Below are 27,296 nucleotides of genomic sequence, written 5' to 3' on the forward strand. Positions count from 1 at the left end.
ATTAAGGATTTGCGTGTCTTTGTGGGAATCTTTGCTTGTGGTGCTTTCCATTCGGACCAGGGTCCGGCTTTCGCCTCTAAGGCGTATAAGGATGCTATGGTTTCGTTGGGAGTACAGGTGAAGTTTTCAAGCCCCTACAGGCCTGAGGGCTATTCTGTGGTAGAAAGAATGAACCGCGACTTAAAGCAATCTTTGACAGCCCGAGTTATAGGCACTGGTAGAAACTGGCTGACCCACCTCTATGGCGTGCAGCGTGCGCTTAATAATCTCCCTAGAAGGTCTCTGGGTGGGCGGACCCCATACGAAATGCTCTTTGGTATCAAGATGTACGTCCCTGACCTTGATGGTGCAGACTGCCAGGCCCAGGCCGCGGCCTTTGACGTAGATGAACATTGCAATGTTTTACAGGATCTACAAAAGACCAGAGACAGTCTTGCAAAGGAACACTTGCCCTCCACGTCGGATGATGCGTTGCAGATCCCGGTAGTTGGCTGGCTACCAAAGGTTGGAGAACTGGTTCGAGAGAAGATCGATAACAAGAAAGAGTTTGGTCCCTCATTTAGAACGCCGGTTCGAGTCCTTGGAGTGAAGGGCACAAGAACAGTCATTTTACCACCACTTCCAGGTCGTAAAGAAAACAGATTTATTTCTATTGACAATGTCAAGATACACAGGGTGGCCGATTCTTCATAGTATGACACCGGCTGCTTCCTGTCCTTCCATGGTGAGGAACTCTGTGCTGGCTATTACATCTGGTGCAGATCAGGAGGTGTCCCTCGAGATGCCTGCTATATCAAATCCTTTATTAAATACTATTCCTCTTGCTAACATTGATGAGCGGACATATGCAGATCCTGCTGATTTATCTATGTCTGATCTAAATGTTCGTCTGGCTAACCAATCAAGATTCTCTTTTGACTCTGATTCGGAACTTTCAAAGAAACCATCGACTATTGCAAAATATGCCACGTTGTTTAAAAAACATTTTTTAATTCCACCTTGGACCTACGTTTGGCTGATACTATTTTCATTTTATCTCTTTATGTCAATTGGTTTTGTGTTTTATTTTTTCCGCTTGATTGATGGCCATTATGTGAAAGAAAGAACAGGAATTCGGTACCTTAATGGAACATTGGCCCCTCTTTCCTCCTCACATTCAGCACACAGGCTACGGAGAGACTTGAAAACAGTAGAAATTACTGCTTGGCCTGTCCTTGATGGGATTGTGTGGGATGCGGTTAGGTTTCAGATACATGGCCCCACAGAAGTTATTAATGTTCCTAATGTGCTTAGAGTAAACATGGGAGATGTGGTTAAACAAAATATTCATTCTGATGACTGGGATCTTCAGGCCGTAGAAGCATTGTTCTCTGATTTAAAATATTATTCGGCCTTTGATGCTGAGGATTTGTACTTAGATTCTGTCAATTATGGTGATTTGTTTTGTTATCAACATTATGGAAATCATTTCTTACACAAGACAAGTTCCAGGAGGGTTCCTGTGAACTACACTCAGTGGGAACATTGCCCTGCTCCTTTACAGGGGAGCTCAAGTACGTTTCTGGGAAAATACTCTTATTTTACAGACTTTAATCAATCAAATCCTGAGTCGTTTTATTTTAAAGTAAACCAGAAATTCATGCCCAAAGTCAGACTGACTGATACAAAATTGCTGTATTCAAAGTCCTTTCTCGAAAGTTTATCTGTAGAAGGCTATGAGTTATGGAAGGATACTATTGACCTTAAATCGGTTTGGGGTACCAAAGATTGGCAGGTACAAGGCACTGAGGCTTTGCATCGGGCATGTCTCATCCCGAATCACATGTTGTTTTTAAATTCAACTATTTCCCAAACAACATGTTTTGGATTGGCTACATCTAAAAAGTTAAATACCCCTACTATCCCTGATTTGGAGGAATATTCAGGTTGGAATAATTTCAGTACATTGTCCATCAGTGAGATACAAGCACTTTTGCAGAACTCCTCCTTTAATGTTTCCCATTTCGACCCGGAGGGGTGGCTCTTGTGGCAAAGAAGCTCTGATGATTGCCAACGTCGTTTTTTGGGGTTATCTGAAGGTTTTACACACATCAGGCCAGATCCCAGATTTGAAACAGATCACACTGTTACTACTTATTCAGTAGGCAAATTGTGTCAGAACTGGTTACAACATTCCACTTTGGCTGCAGTTAAACTGCATCTGTCCCAGTTAAATGAAAATATAGACCTTAATGATTTTATAAAAGGCCCAGCTAGGGGTAGATCTAAACGCTTTCTTTATGCTATATACAATGAGATTTGGAAATTTTCACAAGTTGAGGCAGCAAAACGCCTGAGAGCTATTGATCAAGCAAATTTGGAAAAAGTGCTTGCAGTGGTCGATAACAGTATTAACATGCTTTCTTCCAGAATTTATACATTGGATAATATTGTTTCTTCTGTTGTTGATATTGTACATGATGAAGTGTCCACGTTATACCATGGTCAAAATCAATTGCGTTCTGTAATACAGTTTGCATGGACGCTACAGACTCTTAAGGCTGGTCGAGTTCCCTGGACCTCATTGAACGTTTCATCCCTTTTTGCTCCTTTTAATCTTACTGAGAAACAGCGCATGCTTTCAATGCGTGATGCTTCATTTTCTATGCTACATATTGAAAAGCTAGAGTCCTTGCCTTTCTCTGTTGCTGAAACCACTACTGCCACATGGCTTATTCATGGATTAATTACATTACCATTCCCTTTATATAAATTTACTAACTGTATGCGTTATATTGCTATAGGACGATATGAACCGCTAGGCAATGCATTCCTACATGAGGCATGGTCATTACCATACACATACAGATGTCTGAAAGATGGAAAAGAGGTTAATCTTAATGGTGAGGAATGCACACAGTCACCTGACCATTCATTAATATGCAGACACATTCAGTTACACGGTTCTTGTAATCAGGACCGCCCAAATTTAGCATGTGTTTTAAAAGGCACGCCAGTTCCAGCAGTAGTGCCCACATTTACATTATTAGCTAATGGTAGTTATTTGCTTTTAAACAACGAATTATGTTGTGGTTTATTAATTGGTGTGGCTTATATAGTTACTGTATCAGAGCGTGTAGTGTGCTGCAAGAACGTGCTATACCCACCCACGCATGGCTCTTCAGATGTCTCCATCTGGCCACGGATCCCAACCTTGGAAGCGAAATTCAATGGTTTAAGCAGAATAAGGGCCCTTTTGTCTCAAAAACAAGTGACCCTGAGTTCGGCCCGGGAAACTTATGTCCTTCACATAGCCAACACCCGCACAGAGGTGCAGGCGCTCTTAAACACTGATTTGCCATTTCATTTCTGCGAGCTGGTACACCAGGTTTTTAATGCTTCTTCAACGACTGGCCTTGCACATTTTTTTAAACTAGTAAGCAGTGGCCTCGTGACTACTTTTGAAAAAGTTTTTGGTATCATTCCCACGTTTTTCCACACTATTTTTTCGAGTTTGTTTGGTGGAATACCTGTTTTGCTGGCTGTGGCCGCAGGCTTTCTGTTGGTGTTTTTCTTCATAAAACATGGATGCCCATCCTGCGCAAGACGCCGTTCAACGCCTCCTGACCCTGTGCCGTAATCGGATGCTCAATTACTATGGAACATTGCCGCTTGCAGCATTAAGCACGGCCTGTAGATTGTCATTTCGGTTCACCGACTTCACGTGTGTCCAACCTGTGTTTCACTGCCTGAGCTGCGAGTTCGATTGGGCCATTGATTTATGCCTATGCTTGAGGACTGCTCCTGACGTCGATTTTGATCAGCTAATGCGTCCCGTTGTGGCTCACGAGCTGATCTGTTCTGGCGAGAGAGTTATGGCCTTGGCAGCGATAAATGGAGTTCTGGGCCAATGGGAGATCTCTGCAGCGGCGAATGCCTTTCTGACACACAGCGATCTGGTGAACCCACCGAGTTGTCCTCTGACGTTGCAGGAGGATCCGATGCTGGAGGAGCACGTATGTTCTTTCCCATTGCTAAATTGGATGGCTGAACTATTTTCGGATGATGGCAGTGATTTCATACTGGAGGCTGTTGCAACTTTCTTTGCATATACTTTCCAATCGTGAGATGCCTGGAAGGAATGCTTTGTTGTGAAATATAACTTTCCCCTCGCTGAATTAGAGGGATGGACTATGTTCAGCTGATGGAGAGTTCACTCACGTGATGTCGCTGGAGATAACGTCTAGGTGGCACATGACTTTGGATATCGGATAAGTGCCTTGGTTTTTTCTCTTACAAACATTTGAAAGGATGCGACCTGGTCATACATTTCATAATTTTTGGACCTGGCGGAAGACTTTTGGTTCAAGAATTTTGTTATTTTTTAGATTTGAGGCCACTGTAGGCATTCATATATATTCATTCATACATATTCATTCATACATATTTTTAGCTTATTTTAGCTCAAGATTATTGAATTTTGCTTTCAAATTTTGTATCTGATTTAGTATTGCCTTTTCCCTTATGATTGGCGGTGCTCGGACCAATGGGGGGGTGTCATATGGATACTTCATTACATATATTGCGTTAAGTTAGCATGAGTGTATTACATGTTTAAACAGCCGTTTTGCCTTCGGCTTCAGTTTTGCACACGACACGTACTTGTTGTTGTAGCTTTCACCCTAGAAGCGGTGAGGTGTTTTATTTGAGAATAATATGTTATTCCTATGCTATCAGCTTTGCCTTGTACACTTGGTACAACTGTCTGCACACTGAGAGCTGCACACTCTAAGATTAACCTAACACAAGGTTGCTGGGAAGTCTGATCCTCGCACCACATTAGACATTAGACATAACACAAATAATGTTGATGCCAACATTTTGGGCTCTACGCGGGTTTAAGATAGAGTTACACGGAATGAACGTAGACACTTGGTGCTGCGCAGGAAGAGAGCTGGTAGCTGCTGATGTGAACTGCTCCTACTGACATTGAGAGGTATGGGGTCGCCCTGCTAAAGCCCGAATGAGACCTTCTTAGATATAAAATAATATGCTAGATAGGGTGCGCGAAATATAGGTGCTAGAGATTTCTATAGGTTTTGCATTATATCATGCTAGCACCTTTTGCTTACTATGGGTTAGTGACTATGCTGCTGACTATGGTTTTTATAATCTGCATTTTGGTATTATACAAGATACTGCGTTTGAGAACTTTGCATTGAATAATAAATATTTCAAACTTGCACTTGTGTTCTTTGACTCTCAGTTTTGGTTTGAAATGATTATAAAACGAAAGAGTGTTCATGTGTTCCACGACTCCTGAGGTATTCTAAAGATCATGTTCTGGTTTGTCTAATACATGGATCATTCCATGATGATCCATGAGACACTGTAGCTAGCTAGGTAACGAGATTTCTGACACTGAGATGAGTTTTTGGATCATCCTAACTCACTGAGGTTCTAGATCTCTATGCACAGTTCTGTGGGAGAACGGAAACCCTGCTACAAAAGTCTATTGGCTCTGCCACATTTTATGGGTCTCTTATTGGGGTTACTACGTCTCTCTCTGGTGAGGTCTTGTGGTGAGTTATCCTTAACCCTGTGTTCCTCACTTGTTGTCCTTCACGATTATACATTATGGTTGTGAACTTTCTGTTGTCTGCCAATTTTTTCACATCCTCATCTCCCTCTAAAGATGATTTGGACTTCACTTTGTAGGGTTGTTTTTCAGAGCTGTGCTCAGCTCTTCCTTTTACTACTTTTCAACATCCATTGCCTTGCACTGTCCTTTATTGTGCTTTTTTTCAATTTCTTTTTCATCCTTTTTGCACACTATTCCCATATTCTCACCGTTATTGGTGGTAGCTCCACGTTGTGACGTGGAAAAGTTTCATCGAAGAAAACTGACATTAATGCGCCGGGAGGGGCAAACATGGCACCGCTGACGTCATGTCTGTGGATGACGTCAGGGCGAAGTCGTGCGGCACCGCCCCCTGGCGCTCAGAGGTGCTACTGCGGAAAGTTTTCCGGATCCAGTCTGACCCCTGGGGATATTCTAAGTTAAGGAATCTGCGGCTAGACTGTCTCTACCAGATACATAGTTACTGAAGGTAAGTAACTCGTTCTTTTTGCACACATACAAAGACGTCACTGAAACACAAATGACTAATCCACTAAAGATGAACTGGCCAGTGTAACACATTGATAAACAAAGCTTATGATGTGGTTAATCTTTGGTCTCCAATGTTTGAACTGCATTTCAGAGTTTCTCTGCAGCAATCTGTGTTGTACATTACCTAACTGCCTCCTTAAACTATCTTTTAAAAACGAGAGAAAACACTGTCACCCTGAATTAAAAAAGAAATTAATAATTTTTTATCAGGGGAATAAGTTGCAACAAGCCTGCAATCCACCTTTACCATGGTGCAGGATGACTGGATAGTGTAAGAGGACATACTGCCTTTGACCTCACTGGTCTTAGTAACACTGACGACCACTGTGTGACATTGAGTATACTAATGGAAAGTCGGTCTGTATCTGAGGTAATAGTTTCCAAAGGTTTGCTTCTCAATAAATCTTTCAGATTGGCTAGTACAAACAAACTAAGAACATGGAAATTATTCGGGAAACCAAGCATTCCCCTCTTAGGGGCCCTGAAACCAGGGTTGAGCAGTTGTAAATGATGAGAAGGAAGCTGTTTTTGTCCAGGAGCTGTGTATCCAGTTTCCCCGCCTTCTGGCAGCCAACAAAGTTGAAGAGAATCACTTTTTTTTTTAATGTTCATTAAACATGAAATGCAATAAAATACCAAGTACTCCACAAAGTACTCCACTCTAACAGATGATATACCAAAAAAGATCCCAAAAAAGAACAGAGTTTAAGAAAGAATTAAAGAAAATCCAATATGTAACAAAAGAGCCATCTCTCTAAATAAACACAGTTTAAGCAATACCCAAGATAACCGTTCCCCACATATAACCTACACCCCACAAGCAAATGAATTAAGTCACCAGCCTCAAATTTCATGAACCTCCAAAAATGACCTCCCAGTCTCGGATCGCAGATTAAATCACACCCCTCGCCATCACAGTTAAGCGTATAAAGAAGTATAATTCACACAAGAGGAAAACAGCTAGAGTTCACACAGGCTCAAAAATGGACTCCATGGGGGGGTTTCAACTTGGTCTGTGACTCGGAAGCGGATCGCAGTGATGGTTCCTATAACGGAACTGGGTCCTGTCCTCTGCGCTGCGCACGCAAGTGACTGAGCTGGGGCTGTTCGATGCGGAATTGAGGGACTATTTGTTCTACTCCCACGCCCACCGCTTGTACTCTCGTATAGACTATTTGTCTCCCATGATGTCTTGCGTGACGTGTTGGACGCCTCTGTCTATTTCAATATCGGATCATGCACATATCGAGCTGCTCCTGCAGAACCCGGCTGCTTGCCCCGCTTGGGAGTCGAAGTGGCGCCTGCCGCCAGGTATCCTTTGGGATGCGGCCGATGTGGAAATTATTAGGTCGGCGATTGACTCCTACTTTGATTGTTACGACTTGCCGGAGACGCCCTTTCCTGTGGTTTGGAATGCCTTCAAGGCAATGATCCGGGGGCACATCACCACCCTCTCGATATCGCGGTCGCGTGTGGCTTGGGCCTTTGAGGATGGCCTGGTAAAGGACATAAAGCTAGAGGAGAGACGTGATCAGGGTGGCTCCTCGCTGGCATCTAGGCGGCCGCTTGCCAACCTCAGAGGACAGCTTCAGCTGCTACGCACCAACAGGGCGGAGAAATCCTTGCTAGCCTTGAAGCAGAAGTATTTTGAGGGAGGGGACATGGTGGGTAGGCAGCTTGCTCGGCGGCTACGAGCACATGCGGCCAGAGACCACATAGCTAATGGACCCTGCACAGTGTGCATCCTACTGCCCCATTGCCCTCCTATCCCGCTCAGCTGCATTCGAGCCCTCCAGTGTGATCTCACAAACTTCATCTGGGATGGGAAACTACCTCAGTTTTCAAAAAGCTTCGATGACGCCTGGCGAGTCCCAACTTGGTTGACCACTATTGGGCCTCACACCTTCGCTTTGTGTTAGAATGGGGGTTAACCGAGAGTGAGAAGGGATGGCTGCATATGGACAGAGTGGTGACGGGGCGCACCATCTGGGAACTTCCTTGGCGTCGTAGGACGACACGCTCCAGGAGCGCGTATATTGCAGTGCCCACTAGGACGGTGCTGGACATATGGGATAATACCGCTTTCCGCAGGGGTATCACGATGTTTCCCTGCCCCCTTACCCCGATAGAGGGGAATCCGTCCTTTCCGCCGGCGCATAAGTCGCGTGCCTTTGCTAAGTGGACTCCAGGAGACTACAGGGTAATCACTGATCTCTTTGAGGGGGGCAGGCTTAAAACCTTTGCACAGTGTAGGGAAGAATTCAGTTTGCCATTGGAGGCAAGGTTGCAATATGCTCAGCTGAGGCATTGGGTGTCTGAAGAGGTAGTGTATCAGGCGGCCACGCGCGCCTTTACCCCTTTTGAGCGGCTGGCCCGGCATCCCGTCGAATCTAAGGGGCTTGTTTCCCAGATTTACCAGATATTGCAGCACCCAACAGTGTCGCCCACTCATCCTTATCAGAGCAGATGGCAGGCAGCGTCCGATACGAAAATTACCCCTGCCCAATGGAGTAGAGTGTGGCAGGACATCCCCAAAGTGTATCGTAGCATCCCGCAAAGAGAATGCATACAAGCTCATGACTCAGTGGTACTATACGCCACAGCATCTTCATAAGATGTTCCCAGTGACCTCCCCCTCGTGCTGGAGGTGCTGATCTGCATCCGGGGACTTTATTCACCTCTGGTGGCCATGCCCGTCGCTGACCTTATTCTGGAAGGAGGTCCTTAGCCATATCAGGAGGGTTCTGGGATTCCCCTTGCCTGAAGCCGCAAGCACAATCCTGCTGGGTATTAAACCTGCTGGCCTGAAAGCCCTTACAAGGAGTGATTGGATCTAGGCGCTCCAAATGTTGGGGGCTGCCAGGCAGCTCATAGCTCTCTATTGGAAGAAAACAAACTCCCCCAATCGCAACCTGGTTTGTGTGTTTATGGCATGTCCCCACGATGGAGCTTTTTACGGCACAGGTGCAGGCCAGCGACACTCGCTTTAGGACTGTCTGGCAGCCCCATATCAAATATCTGTGTGTGGTTGAGCATGCGCGTCATTTGCCTACCAAACTTAGGACACTGCGCCTGTTTAAGGATGCTGTTATCCCCCCTGAGCCGAGCAGGCTGCTCTCATAATTGACCACCTGCAATGTAGATCCACTGTGGCCGACGCTGGGTTGGATGTATGGCCCCGCCACCTTCCCTTCCCCACGTCTGTTGCTCTTGCGCCTCTGTTCTTGCCTCTCTCCGTTTGACCTCCTCTCTTTCTCTATTCTTTTCTTTTCTGTCTCTTCTGCTCTGTGGCCCCTGTTGGGTTGAGTGTTTTGTTTGAACTAGTTGCCTGACATTTTTCTTTGCCTAAAAAGTTGATATTCTTTGCAAGAGTTCAACACCATTCAGCATTTATCCTTTTACATAGAAGTGCCACTACAGCAACCATGACTTCAGATGCATAGTCATGTTCTTTGCAAGAGTTCTGCATGCATTTCTGTTCTTCCATTCCATTAACATTCTGCTAAAGTCCTCTCAAATGTTTTCTTTTCTTGGTTTTGTGCAGTCATAGTGAGCATTTTTTTTGCATGAGCCAATTTGATTAGTTTTGCACAACATCTAGTGTTTTTTTTTTCAAGAATGATGATTTCGGTGATCATTTGTTATATATGGTTTATGCTGCCCAGGGTCAGATTATTATTGATTCACGTTTCAGTCTAGGGAGTCATTCCCTGGGCTGTTACACATTGACTTAAATTTCTGTATTTTTATTTTATTAGGTTTTGATGGTTATAGAGGAGGGCCTCCATTAGTGACTAATGGGAATTGTGGCCAGCCGCAGTACTGTGCTCGAGAGTATCCAGGAGTGCAGTATGTACAAAGGGTGAGTACTGTTCTCTCGATTGTTTGTGAAGTTGGACTTGGGCAAAATTCTCTGGTATCCTAAATTGATGTGGCTTCTATTTAAAATGTAGCCCATGAACAAATTATAACTAGGTCTATCCTAGCTACAATTTAGTACTAAACCTTGTAAAGTAGATTAGTGCAGGCTGTGACGGGGGACCTGCAGTCCGATCTGTTCTAAAATTGTAAATATCGAAGTGCAAGTTATCACTTTAAGCTCTTGCAAAGCTTTATCACCATTTAGCAGCTCCAAGTTTCTGATGGGTACTGAGTGTCCCATTGCTAGGCACCAGAGTTAGCTGTTCCTACCTCAGTACTGCTAGCGTCAATGGATATGAACCTCTGGCTTCTGAATAAATATGAAGCAACTGGACACAATGTATCCCCTTTCTGCTAATTTGCTGACTCACTAGGCTATTTAGGGTCCTATTATGTAATACGTAACTCTGGTTAATTCCAACTTGAATTAAGGGCTCTCACCCATAGTATTTCATGAATCAATTTTAATCAAATTTCTTTAATATCTATCTTATCAATCTGCATAATTTAATATTTAGTGCTTTATCATAATGCATTTCTATCCTACATTTGATCTTACACTAATTCTCTCATTTTGGACAGTTAAAGAGCCTTCCTCAGGAGCAATTTATTATGAAAATAAGCATAGCACACATACCTATCATTCAGCACACCATAAAGTTAATCTCCTATTTTATTCATATAAGGGCCGTGCTCGACTTTTAATCATCAGTTCATTGACAACGAACTCGTGATTTTCACCAAACTCTCCGATACCATCAACAACACTGTGCTTTCACTTCCTGGTTCACCACAGTCTTGGTAGGTTCCACTCCTTTTGGGTCTTCAAAAATTCAGCTGTAATCTTGATAATCCTTTAAACCGTACCTCAGAATTGACTCTAGAAGACTAATCCTCCAACATTCATGCTGTAATAACCAAATTGTCACATCGCCTCATCTTGGTGATTTTCTTAACTTTTTTGCTAGTTTTGAATTTCATGTGTTAAACCTTTTTCTTCATGTATTTCTTTTTTTGGTTTTTCAAAACTTGATGTATAAATACTTCGATTATTTCAATGCAACAGTGTACTTTCTCATACAGAAATGTGTTCCCTAGGACTATTTTTTATATACCTGTATTGCACAGCAAATAATGCTAGGTCCAAGATAATAACGTTTTTAAAAAAAGTTACACTGCCAATGCAACATTCAAAACTTTATCATGTCTGTTAATATCAAACCTTCTGAGTTTGCTCAGGGATGGGTCATAGCATTTGCTTTGCTCTTTAATGACATCTATATTGGCAGGTCTGCTTCTTTCTTACACATGTTTTAGCTTCGATGCATTCATGTTTGCCAGGGGGCTTGGGAAAGCTAGGGAAACGGTGAGGCAGAGTTGTGGAAATAAGGAATTCTGATGTTCGTGAACTGACTGGTGAGGAAAACATGAATGACATGGTGCAGGCTTGGTTTATACGCGTTAAACCTAAACCACCTTCTCCCCCTTGTTTGTCCACGGGGATGCTGACCTGTCCCAGCCTGTTCAATGCTGCAGCTAAATGTGTTGTGTTTAAAGCGTGTAGCTTGTGAGGGTCAGCGGATTTAGAGCTACCTGCTAAATTTTTGTTTAAGAGCCTTCATATGGAAGTCTCCAGTTGACGACAAAGAATGTGGAAGTGCAGGTACCTTTATTAATAATGGAAGTGTGTTTACTGTAAATTGGTATAATCAGAACAGAGTTGAAAATACTTCTTCCCTTCATAATAACCCAACAGAATATGCTTGCAACTTACCTAGCTCCATCTGCTTTTCACCATGCACTGACTACTTTTCAGTGTGACCCTATTAGAAGGCACACAGGAGCAGTATTTGCAAAATAAAATAAAAATAACTATAAATCACGAACTTAATGTGGGGGCTCTAGTGTTTTCGTAAAGGCCTTGCTGAATACTGAGGTTGCCAAATATCAAAGGAAGGGTTTCCTTCCTAAATAATGATAGTTATATGTATCCTGCAGTGCTATGCTTCTGTGTTGTATTTTTGTGGGCTGCCCACTTTGTGGTTTCTAAAGAACACTTCTGCAGGGCAAGCTGGCATGTTTAGCTCACTAGTTGAAATGTTTTGCAAGTCAAGTATATCTTCTGCCAGTGAACCAACTGTAGGTAAAAAGAAAAATAACTGAATTGAAGCCTATTGGACAGCTTTTCACCCTCCGATTTCAAACCATTATGGAAAGTACACCAGCAGGTCACACTGTTCAGAATTAGATTGTCAGAATCACAGCAGTGTATTCTTCCATCACCAGAGGGCAGCATTACATTTACTGTGCCCTCATTTAGGTCAAGCATTACAATGTGCCATGCCCTTAATAAGGTCAAACAGTACATTTGGTAGGCCCTTGCGAAGGACAAAGCTTAGAACAGGTGTGCCCACTAATATCACTCAATCACTGGTGTGCCCTCAAAGTCCAACATTACATTTTGACGTGCCATAACCATGGGCGATCCATAATTCTGGTCAGCCTTCACGGATGTCAAGCTTTACATTTGATGTGTGTTTCCTAAAGTTGGAAATTACATTTGCTGCATTCTCAATGAGGTCAGACTTTACATTTGATGTGTCCTCACTGATGTTGCATGTTCTCCTGTAGGTCAGCCAATATGTGTAGTGTCCCTCTGTAACGTTCTAGTGTTTCTGCTCCCCTCCGGGTTGAGCCCCGGAAGCACCCCCAAACACTGTTTCACTCTCTGGCGAGGCGTGGCCAGAGAGCTTAAATAAAGGGACCGGTGTCACTCGGGACTTCCTGTACAGACGAGTACTGAGGCGTGTGTGTGTCGCATTATTTCCTTAGCCCTTAACTGTCATAGCCCCACGTTGTCCTGAATCCCCTGGCCGTAACCTGCACCCTGATACTGGCTACGAGGGTGGGATAAGGCTCATGACCGCGTCGGAAGACGACGAGCCCTGGACAACGAAAGAGCAGCGTCTGCAGCATCAGACGATAATAGCGGCGTAAGAAAATACAACCAAGATCAAGCGCCAATCACCCGGTGAGCAGCGCGACAGCAAAAGCCAGCAAGGAATACCTGGCGTGAAGTCAGACTGCCTGCCAGCATCACGAGGGAAGTCCGTGACATGTCCCGCAGCGGCCCGCTCTGCCGATCCAAGTGCACGCATGCGCAGTGGCAGCAGAAGGCCTGACACACCCCCGGCACCGCGCGCAGTGAGTAGCGCGAACACAGAGCTGCAGGCAGGCCCTTAGCGCGATGCATGAGAGTAAGCAGCCAACGAGAGCTACACGTGGCCTACTCACCCAAACATGGGCAATACACAGAATAAAGGCAGTGAAGCCCTCCCACATAACAAGCACTGGCAAATTCACGGGAATTAGCAAAGCAGTCGCCCACACAAATAAGCATTGGCAAAAGCAACTTCATCAAACAAGCACTGACAAAACCAATCGTAGCAAAGACCACGCATCATTACCTGACTCCAAGGAAGTAAGACAAATGCCCCAAACCATCAAACATTGGCGAATATAATTGAATTAGAACCCCAGTGACCAGCCACTACTGGCAGCTGCGATAAAGCGGTGCCAGGCAAATCAGCAAGAAAGCAATCACCACCAGATAAATACACCATGTCGAATCAACCAGCTCCAGTGGCCCAACAGGCGGCGCCACCTGTACAACCACCACCACCGCATCCAGTACACTCCCAATTCATGCTCTCCCTCCTTTCAGCGAGCTGATTGACCCGTCCACTGTGTCTCCAAGATGGAAGGTTTGGGTCGGACGCCTCGACAACTACTTTATAGCTACAAGAGAAACAGACGGGGCTGTTAAAAGAGCACTACTTCTACATTTCACGGGGGATGAGATTTAGAAGTTATTTGTGCACCTCCCAAACACCGGCGCGCCCACTGACTATGACGCCGCAGTCAGAGCCCTAAATGCTCACTTTCACCCCGAGCTCAACCCTCACTACAAGCGGTTCAAGCTCAGACAGTCCAGGCAGAGAGAAGGAGAGTCAATGGGCGCATTCCATGCACGACTTCGGGAGCTGGAGAGCACCTGCACCGAGGACGATCAGAGCAAGGAAGTGACAGCACAACTCAAACAAGTTTGTCGCAATAAGACATTACGGACACTCATACTTTGACAGCCACGAATCACGTTAGAGGAAATTCTGATGCTCGCACGAGCTGTCTGACATCCCAGCAACGGCAATGGAAACCGCACTTAACCAGCAGGCTGATCAAGCGGCCAACGTGAAAACAGAGCGAGTTGATGTGCTCCGCACGACGTCTCGAGGTGGTAGAGGGAGATGGCCCACCAGAATGACACGACGGGCACAGTGTGGATTCTGTGGAAGAGAAGAGCACGATCCCGATAGTTGCCCAGCGAAAGGAAAGTCGTGTATCAAATGTGACATCCTCAATCATTTCGCGAGTGTATGTCGAGGAGGTTCCCGAGGCAGAGGTCACCCAGGAAGAACGCTGACCGGAGCAGTGAGGCACCTGTCACTGGAGGAACACACAGCGTCTTGTTCAATGAAGACACCCCTCGCCACAATCCGTACCTCGATGATTCCTCGACAGAAGAGGACGGAAGAAGACTCCCTGAGCCGTACAACCCGGTAAGCACACGAGAGAAGGTGCACAACCAACAACAAAGCAAGTCACCGCCGAAGAGCACGCACCCGCACAGTGATTCCTGGGCGCTCCGTGCTAATACGGAACCGGCGGAGTGGGGAAAAGTTCTGCACTCCCTACGAGCCTGGGCTATGGACTGTGAGGTCCATGAAAGGAACAGCAGTCACCGTAGAGCGAGATGGGGAGGTGATAACGAGGAACATCTCCTGGTTCAAGCAGATTCCACCACTGATCGGGGCACCACAGACCACAGGACCAACACCGACCACAGACCCTCAGTCGGACAACACTGATGTCAGCCCCGTGGATGACTCAGCGACCAGTCCCGTGAGGCCGTCAACATCTGGAGATGCTGACCCTGAGTGTGCAACGAGTGGTCGAAGATTGGTGAGTCCCAGGCACGAACAAGAGATCCACCAACGTCCGTATAACCTTAGGCCGAATTCCCGGCCCAGTCAGAGACTAGCAGACTTTGCGTGTTACACATTTTTTTCATGTTTTTCAAAAGGACTAACTTGGGATGGGATGTAACGTTCTAGTGTTTCTGTTCCCCACCGGGTTGAGCCTGGGAAGCACCCCCAAACACTGTTGCACTCTCTGGCCAGGTGTGGCCAGAGAGCTTAAATAAAGGGAGCAGAGTCGCTCAAGACTTCCGGTCCAGAGGTGTACTGAGGCGTGTGTGTGTGTCGCATTATTTCCTTAGCCCTTAACTGTCATAGCCCCACTTTGTCCTGAATCCCCTGGTCGTGACCTGCATCCTGACACCCTCCTTGAAGTCAAATAATATATTGGGTGTGTTCTCATCATTGAAATCAAACATTACATTTTGGTGTGTTCTGATGTCGAACATCACATTTAGTGTGTTCTCGTTACCCAAGTCAAACATTTGCTACATACATCCGTGTAGCCAGGCATTCTATTTTCTGTCCTCTTGTAGTTCAGCCATTATATTTAGTGTGCCCTCCCTGAAGTCAAATATTACATGTCATCGGTGAGATCATGCATCACGTTGTGTGCCCGTCTGATTTCCAACATTACATTTAGTCTTTACCTAGTGCGGTCTGGTAGTCTTTGGTGCGTCCTTAATGTGGTTAGGTATTATAGTTGTAGTGCCCCTGCTGTATCCAGCTGATTGTCCTCACCTAGATCAGATAGTGTTTGGTGTATCTGCTCTGCAGTCATACATTAAATGTAATTTTATGAATCCCTTTAGGCGGGAAACTGACTGAACAACGATTTTCAACAACGAATGTCCTTAACAACGACTCATAAACAACGACCTGGAAGTGAACCACAACCTCCTCAATAACTACTTTAGTAAACGAGTGGCCGTAACAAGACTCTGATCTTTAAACACGAAAAAGTTTTAATTAAGATCAATTAATGAATCAATGAATGAATACTATTTTTAATAAACTATATTGGACGGAGGCACAGTTTTAATTTAACTTACGAGGCCAGTAGATGGCAGTCTAGGATTGTTTTAAACTGTTTTTATGCTGACTTTTTTTTTAGGTTTAAAGCATTTTATTGGTACAACACAAAAGGAAAGGAAGACAAGCATCCATAGCAAATAAAGTGTCATGTCACCGCGGCTAGTTCCGCACTTCTGGCGTTGGTTTCTCCAAATGGCGTCTCAACTGAGGGCTAGACCGCAGCGACATATAAGGATAAGCAGTGTTGCAGTTAACATAACAATCCCCCCTTCAAACTTCCCCCTCCGCTCCCCAACCCCTCATCCCTCCCTCCCTATCGTCCAGTGCGCAGGCCATTCCCTTGCCATCTACCTCGGCCACTCTTTAGTGCAGGGGTGTAGTGCAGTGTTCATCAAGAAGTCGGATCTTCGGGTGTCGTAAGCCTTAGAAGGTGGAGGTATCTTGGGCAGGTGATTTCCCTAAATTCCGTAAGCAGCAGGGACCGGAACGGCTGCCAGAGTTCATCGAATTGTTCTATATCCCCTGCCACTGTAAGTGACATTTTCTCCATTCCTAACACATGCCACAGTCTGTGGAGCCACCCGGTGACAGAGGGAAGCGAGGCTGTGCGCCAGTGTAAAAGAATGTTCTGTATAGCCGAACCTAATGCAATGGCTATCTGTCTGCGAGATTTAAGGGGATATCTCAGCCCATTTGGGAGCCCTAGTAAAATGTATGCTGGGAAGCGTGGCAGTTCGGTGTCAATGTGAGTCAATGTCATCTATTACTTCTTTCCAGTAGGATTCTAAGAGTGGACAGTCCCAGAGAATGTGTCAATGTGCCCACCTGCCCACATCCCCACCAGCGAGTGCTATCCTTATGATGGTCCATTTCGTGTACGCGTTCCGGGGTATAGTACCAGTAGGTTGAGACCTTGGTCATTGTTTCGGGAAGTCCCATGTGTTATGCTGAATGCCTTGCCCTGTATATCTGCTCCCATTCCTTATGGCTCAGTGTCCTGCCTAATTCCCTCTCCCAACGCTCCCTCCCGGGATTGTAAAAGTGTGAAGAAGGCAGTTGTAGTAGGTTATAAAGGTCAGTAATTAGTTTCGCATCCGATGTGTGGGATAAGAGCCACTTCTCATAAGGTAGCAGTTGCCTGTCAGCCGCCTCCCGTACCCGTGGGTGCAACGCCCAGTGGCGAACCTGCATGTAACGGAGCCTTTCAGTCTCTGGGAGCGAGTACTCCTGTCTAAAGCGTGGGAAGGGAATGACCCCCTCTGTCGTACACATGGCACAGTGCTTGGCACCCGGCATCTCGCCAGTGGGCAAAGGCCCCTCTCTCCATCCCCTGGGTGAAGTCCGGGTTGTCGACCAGCGGCGTGAGTGGTGATGGGAATGTAGTAAGATTATGAGCTATGTTGGTGGCATCCCAAACCCTTAGGGGCACCCTGGTGACAAACTAAGCATATAAATTCGTGGGACGATGAGCTCGGCGCAGGAATGGCACCTCCTGCAGGGGCCGGCCCGCCACTGCCTGGTCCTGGAAGAGCCAGTGCTTGTCCGATTCCCACCTACTCCATTCCACTAGGTAACGCAGCTGTGCCGCTTGAAAGTACTTGCAGAGGTCTGGTATCCCTAGACCTCCAGCCTCTGGGGCCAGCATGGAGAGCGTCCTTTTCATTCTGGGTTTTTTGCCCTTCCAGATAAAGCGCGCAAGATCTGCCTGCGTTTGTTGAATCCACCCTGTGGGTGGCTGGAGCGGCAAGGTCCGGAATAGGTACAAAATCTGGGTTAAGACCGTAAATTTGACTGCAGCTATTCTGCCCAGCCAAGAAAGAGTGCTGCGTGTCCACCGTCCCAGTTCCTCTCGGATCTTTGTGCTCAGGGTGGTGTAATTAGCTGCCACCATAGCCGGTAGGGTGGGGGCCAGCCGGATCCCTAAGTAAGGCACCAGATCCGATGACCAGAGCATCGGGAACAGGCCCTGCAAATAAGATCTAGTGGCCGCGTGTGCGACATGTCCAAGTCCAAGGCCACTGACTTCCAGAAGCCTGCCACCGCGGCAAAGGAGTCCCTCTCTTCCATGCATACCGGAAGGGAAGCCCGGGGGCTATCCAGCGACAGAATAACGTTGTCCGCATAGAGGCTTATGGTGTGAGTGAAGCCCCCAAGCCTCACCCCCGTTGCCGCCGTATTGGTACGCATCTGCTGGGCAAAGGGCTCCATATAAAGGGCGAATAATAGAGGCGAGAGCGGGCATCCCTGCCTGGTGCCCCTTTCGATGTCAAAACTCCGTGAGCTGTATCAGTTCACTCGTACTGTCACCGTCTGGAACTTGTAGCAATTAAAGATCATGGAACGGAATTTCTCGCCTATACCTACTTTCAGCAAGACCTGGTCTAGATAGGGCCAGTGTACCCAGTCGAACGCCTTTTCCGCATCCACCGCCAACATCATTCTCTCTCAGGGGATTCGAGAGGCCTTCTTAATGAGGTGAACTATCCTCTTTGTGCTGTCCACCGTCTGCCGCCCGGGGACTAATCCCGCCTGATCTGGTTCTACATGGCTCGGCAGATGGGGGGCCAATCGGGCCGCAATAATCCCGGTGTATAGCTTAAGATCTACATTCAAAAGGGATATCAGCCTGTACGAGCCGCATTGCGTTGGATCCTTCCTGGGTTTTGGAATAACCGTAAGAGGCTTGCAGGAGGTCCAGTGGAATGGCACCGGGGTTCGCAAACGAGTAGAACAGACAGGTGAGAAGCGGGGCCAATGACGTGCAAAATGTTATATAGAAAAGAGATGTGTATACCCGTCTGGTCCCGGAGCTTTACTGTTCTTGAGCTTGGCAATGGCGGAAATCACCTCCTTGATCCGGATATCTCTGTCCAGGTGTTCTGCCTGTGAGGGAGCCAAGGAAGGAAGGGTGACCGAGGCCAGGTGTCCCTCTGTCGCCTGCTCGACCGGGGGATTACCAGCTAAAGATTTGCATAAAACTTGCGAAAGGTTTCAGCAATTCGGGCATCCACCGTGACCATCGTCCCAGTGGGGTCCGAGACCCCCTTCACCATCTGTCGTTGGTGCGTCACCCTGAGTCGACTCGCCAACAGCCGGCCACAGCGGTCCCCCCAGTGTAATAGGTATGGCGAAGTCGCAGCGCGGCGTACTCAGTGCGGTCCATATCCAGGGCCGTCAGGATTTTCCTCGCCACCGTGAGTTGCCTCCAGATCCGAGGAGCCCCCGTCCGACGGTGTATGTGTTCAAGTTTGCGGACCCGTTGGGTGAGTTCATCCCTCTTACTCTGCCATTCTTTATTTTCAGCCGAGGAGATGGACAGAAACCCCCCTCCCTAAGCACAGCCTTCAAGGCCGCCCATTGTGTCGCCAGAGAGGTGTCAGATTTATCATTGTGGGACAGATAATCCTTAATAGTGTCCGTGATCTGTTTCACCACTGCTTTCATGTGCAATAAGGTATCTCTGAGGCACCAAACCCTGGGAGGACGGGACCCGGCGGTAGACAGAGCGTGGTGGACACCGGGGCGTGGTCCGACAGGGAGATTACTCCCATCTCCGTTGTCGAGGCCAGAGCTCGTACCGAGGCCGTGACCAAGAGATGGTCCAGCCTCGCGTACGTTTTGTGTGCGTGGGAGTAATATGAATACTCCCTATCCGTGGGATGTTCGCACCTCCAAAGATCATGGAGGTCCACTTCTGCCATTTGTGCCTTACACCCGGCCGAGAACTCCCCGACTTGCGGGAAACGTTGTGCGGACCTGTCGAGGGACGAGTCAAAGACCATGTTAAAGTCGCCACCAAGGACAACATGCCTGTCTTGCGTGTCCATGATGTCTTCCAGCGCCGACAGTAAGAAGCGTTTCCTGCTGTTAATTAGGGCTATACAGGGACCCAATCGTGAAGGCAATACCCCCAATCCCAAACCCATAAGCCAGCAGCCTGCCTTTGTGTTCTGCATGTTTGTGGAGGACCTCCCCTCTAAAGTGTCGGGCCACCAGAATCGCTACTCCGGCGGTCTTAGTGTTGCTGGAAGAGAAAAATTGTGTCGACAAATTTATGGGAGCGTAGCCTATGGCAATCTCAGGGCAGTAAGTGGGTTTCCTGAAGGAGACCAATATCTGCCTGGGTGTTCTCTAATAAGGACAGCATCGCCCGTCTCTTGATCGGGTTATTCAGACCCCTGACATTAAGGGTTACAATCTTAAGGGTCGTGGGCGGCATGTGGGACGATGGAAATGAATGCGTAGAATTCCTGCCTGAGCAGAATAGGGCAAGTAAGTACTTCTTGGGCGATTGAGCCTTGTGTCATGCACTGGACGACCCCCCCCCCCCCCCTCCCCTCCCGGTTCCCTTATCCCAAACTAAAACTCCCTGGGCCCGACCCCCCCCCCCCACCCTCCCCCTCCTGACCAACCCTCAAAACAACCCCAACTTCCCCCCTCCCTCCCCCCTTCCTTTAACAAGTTCCAGAACCTCATAGTCCCAGTCCGGTCCTCAAGGGACAAGTCTGCGGTAAGTTACTGAAGTGGACGTCCAGCCACTACACCCCTCCCCTCCGCCGCCCCCATCCCCCCCGAACCCCCAAACCTGCATTGTGAAAAGGCTGTGACCGGATCCTGACTCGATGCCCGAGACCCAGCAGCCAGCTTGCCTTTTGATCGACGCCCCAGTGGCGCAATTAGACCCAGTGCTTGAAGCTGTGCCTGCCCCTACAGAAGTGGATCTACTTGAATGGGCTGTGATCGGTGACTTAACTAATTTTTGGGAATTCCCCGGTTTTGCAGCTGTCGGAACATTCAACTGCTGTGCCTATCCTGGAACCTTTTAATTGGTACTGTGAACTGTTTTGGATTGTGTCGAACCCCCTCCCCAGTCGGTATATCAAGATGGCGGATGTGATAATGCCTGGCTTCGGAGACGGAAGGAACATCGTCGGTACCAGCTGCTTACTTTGGGATCTACTGTTCTTTTTCCATCTACTGAACTATGTTCCGACCACTTCTGTGTATCTTTGGACATTTTGATGATGGGGCTTTATTAGTCTGAGGGACTCGGCGAATTCGATCGGGGCAAAGGCTGAGACTGTTGTTTGGGTTGTTCATTGTGGTTTTATCGGTAACGGGACTGCTTCATTAGCTTAACGGAGTCCGGGGCAGGGTTGGTGGTTCCCCCCGGGATGTTTTCTCAGTGTGGACTATTCAGATGTGACAGTTTCGGGGGGACCCCTTTGTTAGGGCGGGGGGGGGGAGAGACCGGGAGCACGTAGAAGATAGCCCTCCTCCATTTCCCCTCTTTGGGTGGGATTTAATTTCTTTCTGTCTTTCTCTGGGTCTTTCTATATTTCGGGTCTCAGTTCTTGGGCGACAGGCACGCTGCTAGGGGGGTAGGCCGTAGTCATCTGCAGGGGTGTAGGGTGGGGGGGTTGGGGTATGGGTGTTTTTGTTTTTCGTTTTATTTCTATGGCCTTTTTTCTCCTTATCTTTCTTTGCCCTTTTCTGTTCTTCCTTTCCGGGTCAGTGTAATGGGTTCATTTTTATGGCCATCTCTGCTGTTTCATATGTGCCTCAATTCTTGCGATGTTTCAGTGCTACTGGGCGGACATTCAGCTGGCGCGAACTGTATTTGTACGCTCGCTTATCCTGAATAGTATGTTTTAACGCCGCTGACTTACACGAAGATGATTTAACTGTGGACATATTGCTATTTCCCCCCCGCCCCCCTTTTTTCGCAACTTGAGCTATTGTATGGCACCTGATCCTTCTATCTTATATTATAAAATGGAACCTTTTTATCCTGTTACCAACTTGATATGTTTTACAACCAGTACGTATGGTGGACGTGGCGAATCTGCTCCCCGGGATGCTGAGTGTGGGTTTTGATTGTTTTATTGTGTTGCAACTGCTTAGCGGCCGGCCCTGGGGGTTGTAGGCCCGCGTTTGTACTTGGTTGAAATGTCAAATAAAGGTTTTCCCAAAAAAAAGTCAGTCGCTATTTTAAATGTTCTGCGTTTCTGGAGCGTGATCGCCGATAGGTCCTGGAAGAGAGCAACAGGGTGCCCTCGGAATTGCAACGACTGCTGTTTCCTTGCTTCACGGAGGATCCGCTCCTTAAGCGGAAGTCCGGCAGGAAGGCCAGGATATCGGGTGGCGGCGCCGAGGCCCGACGCGCCGTGCCCACTCTATGCGCCCTGTCTATTCTGATGAGAAAGTCCTCTCGTTCACCAAGTATCTCCCTGAACATGCTTTGCAGGTACTCAGCAGTGTCCTCCCCTTCTTTTTTGGATGGCACTCCCCGGACCCGGATGTTGTTCCGGTGGGACCGGTTTTCGAGGTCCTTATTGTGTGCCTTTAGGTCCAACTGTTGATCTCTCAAGCGGATCACCTCCTGCTGCAGTTGTCCGATCTCTTCATCCCTCGAATGTCCGGCTCCTTCCATGGTAGCCACTCTTTCACCTAGGTTATCGACCTCTCTCCGAACTTCTCTGACTTCTCCGGCTACCTCCTGCTTCAGCGTCTGGAAATCCTCCCGCAGGGAACTGAAGAGAGATTCCAGGAACGACCTGGTGACTGGTGGCTCCCTCCCCTCCGCCTCCAGCGGGCTTATCGAGGGGCCCGGCAAGTGCTGCCCTTTGTCTTGTTTCGTCGTTCCCCTGTTCAACATTTCGGGTAATGTCCGTTCCCCTTTCTTCCCTCTGTTGCCAGCCATTGCGGAGGCGGACAGTGCTTAAGCGAGCCCTCTCGGATGTCTGGCCCGTTGCGATAGTCAGCAATGTGCAGGGGCCACTTCTGACCGGAGGGGACTGCCTCTCCCGACTCTGATGTTCAGGCTACCTCCTTGGCGGGCGCAATGGACTGTCCTTCTCCACCGCGATTCTCCAGATCACTCCCCGAGCTCATTCATAGTTCGGTGGTCATCGCCCGCCTCAGGCCAGTCATGGTGGGTATCGTCCCAACTGGTGTGGCTCACCTCTCCCGCGACACAGACCGCTATCACTGTCACCTCGGTCACTGGGCCCGCCGGTTATGCTACTGTCTGGCAAGTTCTGTTCCCGGCACTTGGTGATTCACCGGTCTGGCTGCGACCTTTCTTGGCCAATTCCGCTGTTTAAAGAGGCCGTGCAGGCTCGATCCAGGCCCCCAGCCTCTTCTCTGCTTCCGGGCTGCGTCCTCCTAGCCTTGTGCTACTGGACCCCTCTCAGGCCCCAGGCCGCAACAGCAGGCTGCCAGTGCTCCCTTCGTCGTGGGTATCCCAGGGGTGCGTCCATCCACAGGCTCTTATTGTTATCAGCCTCGCAGTCCCTGCTGTCTGCTGGTGTCGCCTCAGTGTGCCCACCACACCTAAATCGACCACCTCGGGTCGCTATGTCTGTCTCTCTGGGCCTGGAGTCACTCCCAGCAACACCGCTGCTCTTCGAGTCAGTGTACTCAGGGAAGGCGCTATTGTGTGGACTGTCATCAGAGCGCTTCGCACTCCAATCCTGGTTCTTGGCGAGCCCCTCCTCTGATGTGGCTTGGGTTCCCAGCCAGTCTCGAGGTCCCCCAGGCCCAAACTAGGCCACACGATCCGGCATCCACCATGTGGCTCACAAGGGAGGGGAGGGGATCAACTGCTCGCCTCCTACACCTTAGGCCGCGTCTCTCAGCGGCCGTCTCCGGTCAATGGCCCTTCCGCCTTCGAAGCCTTACTGCCACCAGAGGTCCGGCTGGGCCTGTAGGTGCCCGGCGTTCACCTGTATCCTCCGGTGCAAGGCCGGCTGCTTGCCAGGACGCTCCCCAAAGAGGCCTTGCTGCCTTGGCGGGCCCGATTCGGGGCCTACTCCCTCCACAGGCCACCTTGTAGTGTCGCCCCAGGGAACCGGCCTCCACTGTTCTCCCTACCGCGGCTGGTGTCTTGCCTTCCCCCTGCTGTCAGCAGTTCCCGTCGCCGCTCAGTCTGAGGCAGGGGCTTGAGCCGCTCCGTCTGTAGGCAGCGTCCCCCACCTTGCGTAGGAACCCCCGGCTGGTTGAAACACTCCGGCGCCGCCACCAGCCGTCTCCGGGCGCCCCTCTGTCTCGGGGCTTATTTTGCGCCTGTGGCTCCACCGAAGTCTCGCCTCCACTGTCGGGCAGTTTGTAGCACCTGGTTCTGCCACGGGCCGGGTCTTGATGCCTTTCCATCCCCCCCACGGGCTTCGGCTCTTGGCTCCGCCTCCACTCCGGCTGCCGTTGCTCTTCGGAGCCTCCGCCGTAGCGATCTCCGCGTAGGATGTGGGTTCAGCGACGGACAGTTGGTTGCTTCTCCGTTTTCGCTGCGGTTTCACCGCAGATCGGGGGGAGATTCTCGCGAAATCACGGCTTAGGGGTTCAGGTTCGGGGGAGCTCGCAGAGAGTGCGACCGCTCACCTCGCCATCTTGGCCACGCCCCCTGACGTTTTTTTTTTATTCGCTTTAAATACTGCATTTGGTTTTAATTTTCAGTTTGATTTACTGGAATATATGTTCTCATTTAGGAACAGAGCACCCGGCACTTCCTATTTCTATATCGGATACTAGTTTGCGGGTTTCCTTTATTTCTTTTCCTTCATTCTTTTCTCTTTTCTGCCATTATTTCTGCATCTCTAGGAATGTCTCCGCTGCGAGTATATTCATGTTCGAGGAAACCATCCTAAAACAGCTTGGCCAAGTTCACAAACTTAAAATATATTTTCCGTAATAAAACGTCAACACCAGAAATTTTTTTAAATTCAAGTCTGAGATTAACCTTTAGTAGCATTGTAGAAAATGTAATTAAAAATGGAGATAAGCGTCTACGTGCAATTATTAGTATTGTTAAAAAAAAGAACACTAACAATGGCATAATCAAAGATATTAGGGTTTTAATTCAAAAAGTATAAAAGAATGGTTTACTGAAAGTGACCGTTAATAAAGGGCATGCTAAACAGTAACAAGATTCCTGCTTCTAGATTCGGTTTTTATGTCAATAGAAATTTTTTACGTGGTTCAGTAAGTCGTGGTTAAAAAAATGGTGGTTAGGATTTGGTTGTTGTTTAGCCTTCGTGGTTTAGGCACTTGAGATTCCAGAGGTAGTTGTTTAATCATACAACCCCGATTCGGTTATCAGTACCAGTTACCTCTTTATTTCCTGTGTCCCTCGTGCCAACCATATTTTTTCTATTATGGGAGAGATGGTTTATACAGAAATGTCTAAGAGTGGACAGTCACGAGCCAAAGGTATAGAAGATCATTTATTCTGCGCAATTAAACTGTACGCCACTCTACGGCAATGCACTCTATCTCACTACAATCTACATCACTCCACTCCACGCCACTATATTCTGAATCGCTGCACTCTACACCACTCTACTATATGATACTGCCCTCTACTCCTCTGGACTTTACCTTGCATCGCTCCACTCTACCCGGCTCCACTCTGCCACTTCACTGTAATCTGAAAAGATGTACTCTATGCCTCTGCACTCTACATCACTGTGGTCCAATCCCCTCTAGTCCAGTCTGCACCACTTTACACACTGGCATTGAACTCTGCCCAACTTCAATCTACCCTGCACCAATCTGCACTACTCTCACTTCACTCAACACCTATGCAGTCTACACCACTTTACTCAAAACCAATGCACTCTCTGCCACTGTACTGAACACCAATCTACAATGCACCACTGTACTTTATGCCACTTCACTCTAGACCCCTCAACTCCACAACCCTATACTCTGACACTCCACTCTGTGCCACTCTGCAATACAACTCCACTCTATGCAACTCCTTTTATGCCACACTACTCCACTCTGACACTCCACACAACTCCACTCTGACACTCCACACCACCAGACCCTACAACACTTTACTCCACTCGGTCATTCCACTCTACTACACTACTCAACTCCATTCCACACCACGACAATCTACTCTACAACTCTATCTGACACCATTTACACTATTCCACTCTGTTCTACACCACTCCATGACACTCAATGCAACTCACCTCTGACACTGTACACTCCTCCACCCCACTCAGCTTTACTCAGTAGTGGCTGTTGCCAAACGGGGGTGGTAAAGCGGGGAGGGAAAGCAGAGGGGAGGGATTAAAAAATGAAGAGCACTTACTTGGATACCGCCGCCTCTCATCCGTTCTATTCTCCGGCAGGAATCGTACATCCTCCCAGAATCCCCTAGCCAGCCATGACACTGCATTACAGCAGGGTTGTGATTGGTCTGAGCACCGTGGTTCGCACTCAGGCAGTGGCTGGGAGGCTGGGCATGTTCTCCACTCAGTCTGTGCATTACAGCCTGGTGGCAAACATCTAAGTGTGCATGACAGTTTGGCTGGCCAAACAGCCATGTGCACTTGAGTGCTCACCACTCCTCCTGCTCCTCTGTACCAGTCCAGCCCCATCCCATCCCTAACAAACTGAGCCACGGAAAAATAGTGATAATAACAATGTGTTATCAGTTGATATTTGCCTTCTTAACTCATCAGTGAGCAGTGGGGAGGCGCACCTCCACCTTAGAGGAGAAGTCGCTGCTGGCTCTTCCACTACCTTCACGACACCGAACAACACTCTACACCACTCCACTCTACTCCATGACACCCCACTTGGCTCCACTCTACGCCACTCCATGACTCTCCACGTCGCTCTGTAACACTAGACTGTATTCGACTTTGACCCTTCAATCAGCGCCACTCTTTTACCGAACTAACTCTTAGCTATGCTGAACAGCAGCCATGCTGGTGTACAACATGGCTAAGATGTATTGGCAAAGCCACTAGCTCTTGCATAGACGACACATATTGGCTTTTCCAATGCTCGTTTCGTTTTGTGAGGTAAATACTCTTGAATAAGAAAGAGAAACAATAGAAGCAATGCATTTCTAAGTTTCCTTCAAACATTAAATAGCCCTTGCTCAACAGGTGGGCAAATGTATGTATTGAAGTCTTATTGATATGTTTTCTAGCACTTCATGTGTTAATATAATTAACTATGACAAATAAGCTACAACATTTCTTTTCACTAGGCAATTATTCCATTGACTTTGATTTTAAAGGACGGTGGTCGCTAGTCTCTGGTAACTAAACAGACTAAACAGAGCAGTATGTAATGCTGTACTACAATGTAGTTGTAGTGTTTGAGTTTGATTTTTAGATCTGACGTCTGCATTT

The 27,296-nt window shown here is 47.8% G+C and overlaps 1 protein-coding gene across 1 annotated transcript in view; it reads left to right on the top strand.

Annotated features, from left to right (window-relative positions):
- CAPRIN2 (caprin family member 2) overlaps positions 1-27,296 on the top strand; it is a 682,604-nt gene that overhangs the window by 545,379 nt on the left and 109,929 nt on the right. The window contains exon 21 of the mRNA XM_086952790.1: positions 9,910-10,013. Coding sequence (XP_086808916.1) covers positions 9,910-10,013 — 104 coding nt within the window. The remainder of the gene's footprint in view (positions 1-9,909; positions 10,014-27,296) is intronic.

Source organism: Lissotriton vulgaris, chromosome 1_2 (assembly GCF_964263255.1).
Source record: "Lissotriton vulgaris chromosome 1_2, aLisVul1.2, whole genome shotgun sequence".
NCBI classification, from domain to species: domain Eukaryota; kingdom Metazoa; phylum Chordata; class Amphibia; order Caudata; family Salamandridae; genus Lissotriton; species Lissotriton vulgaris.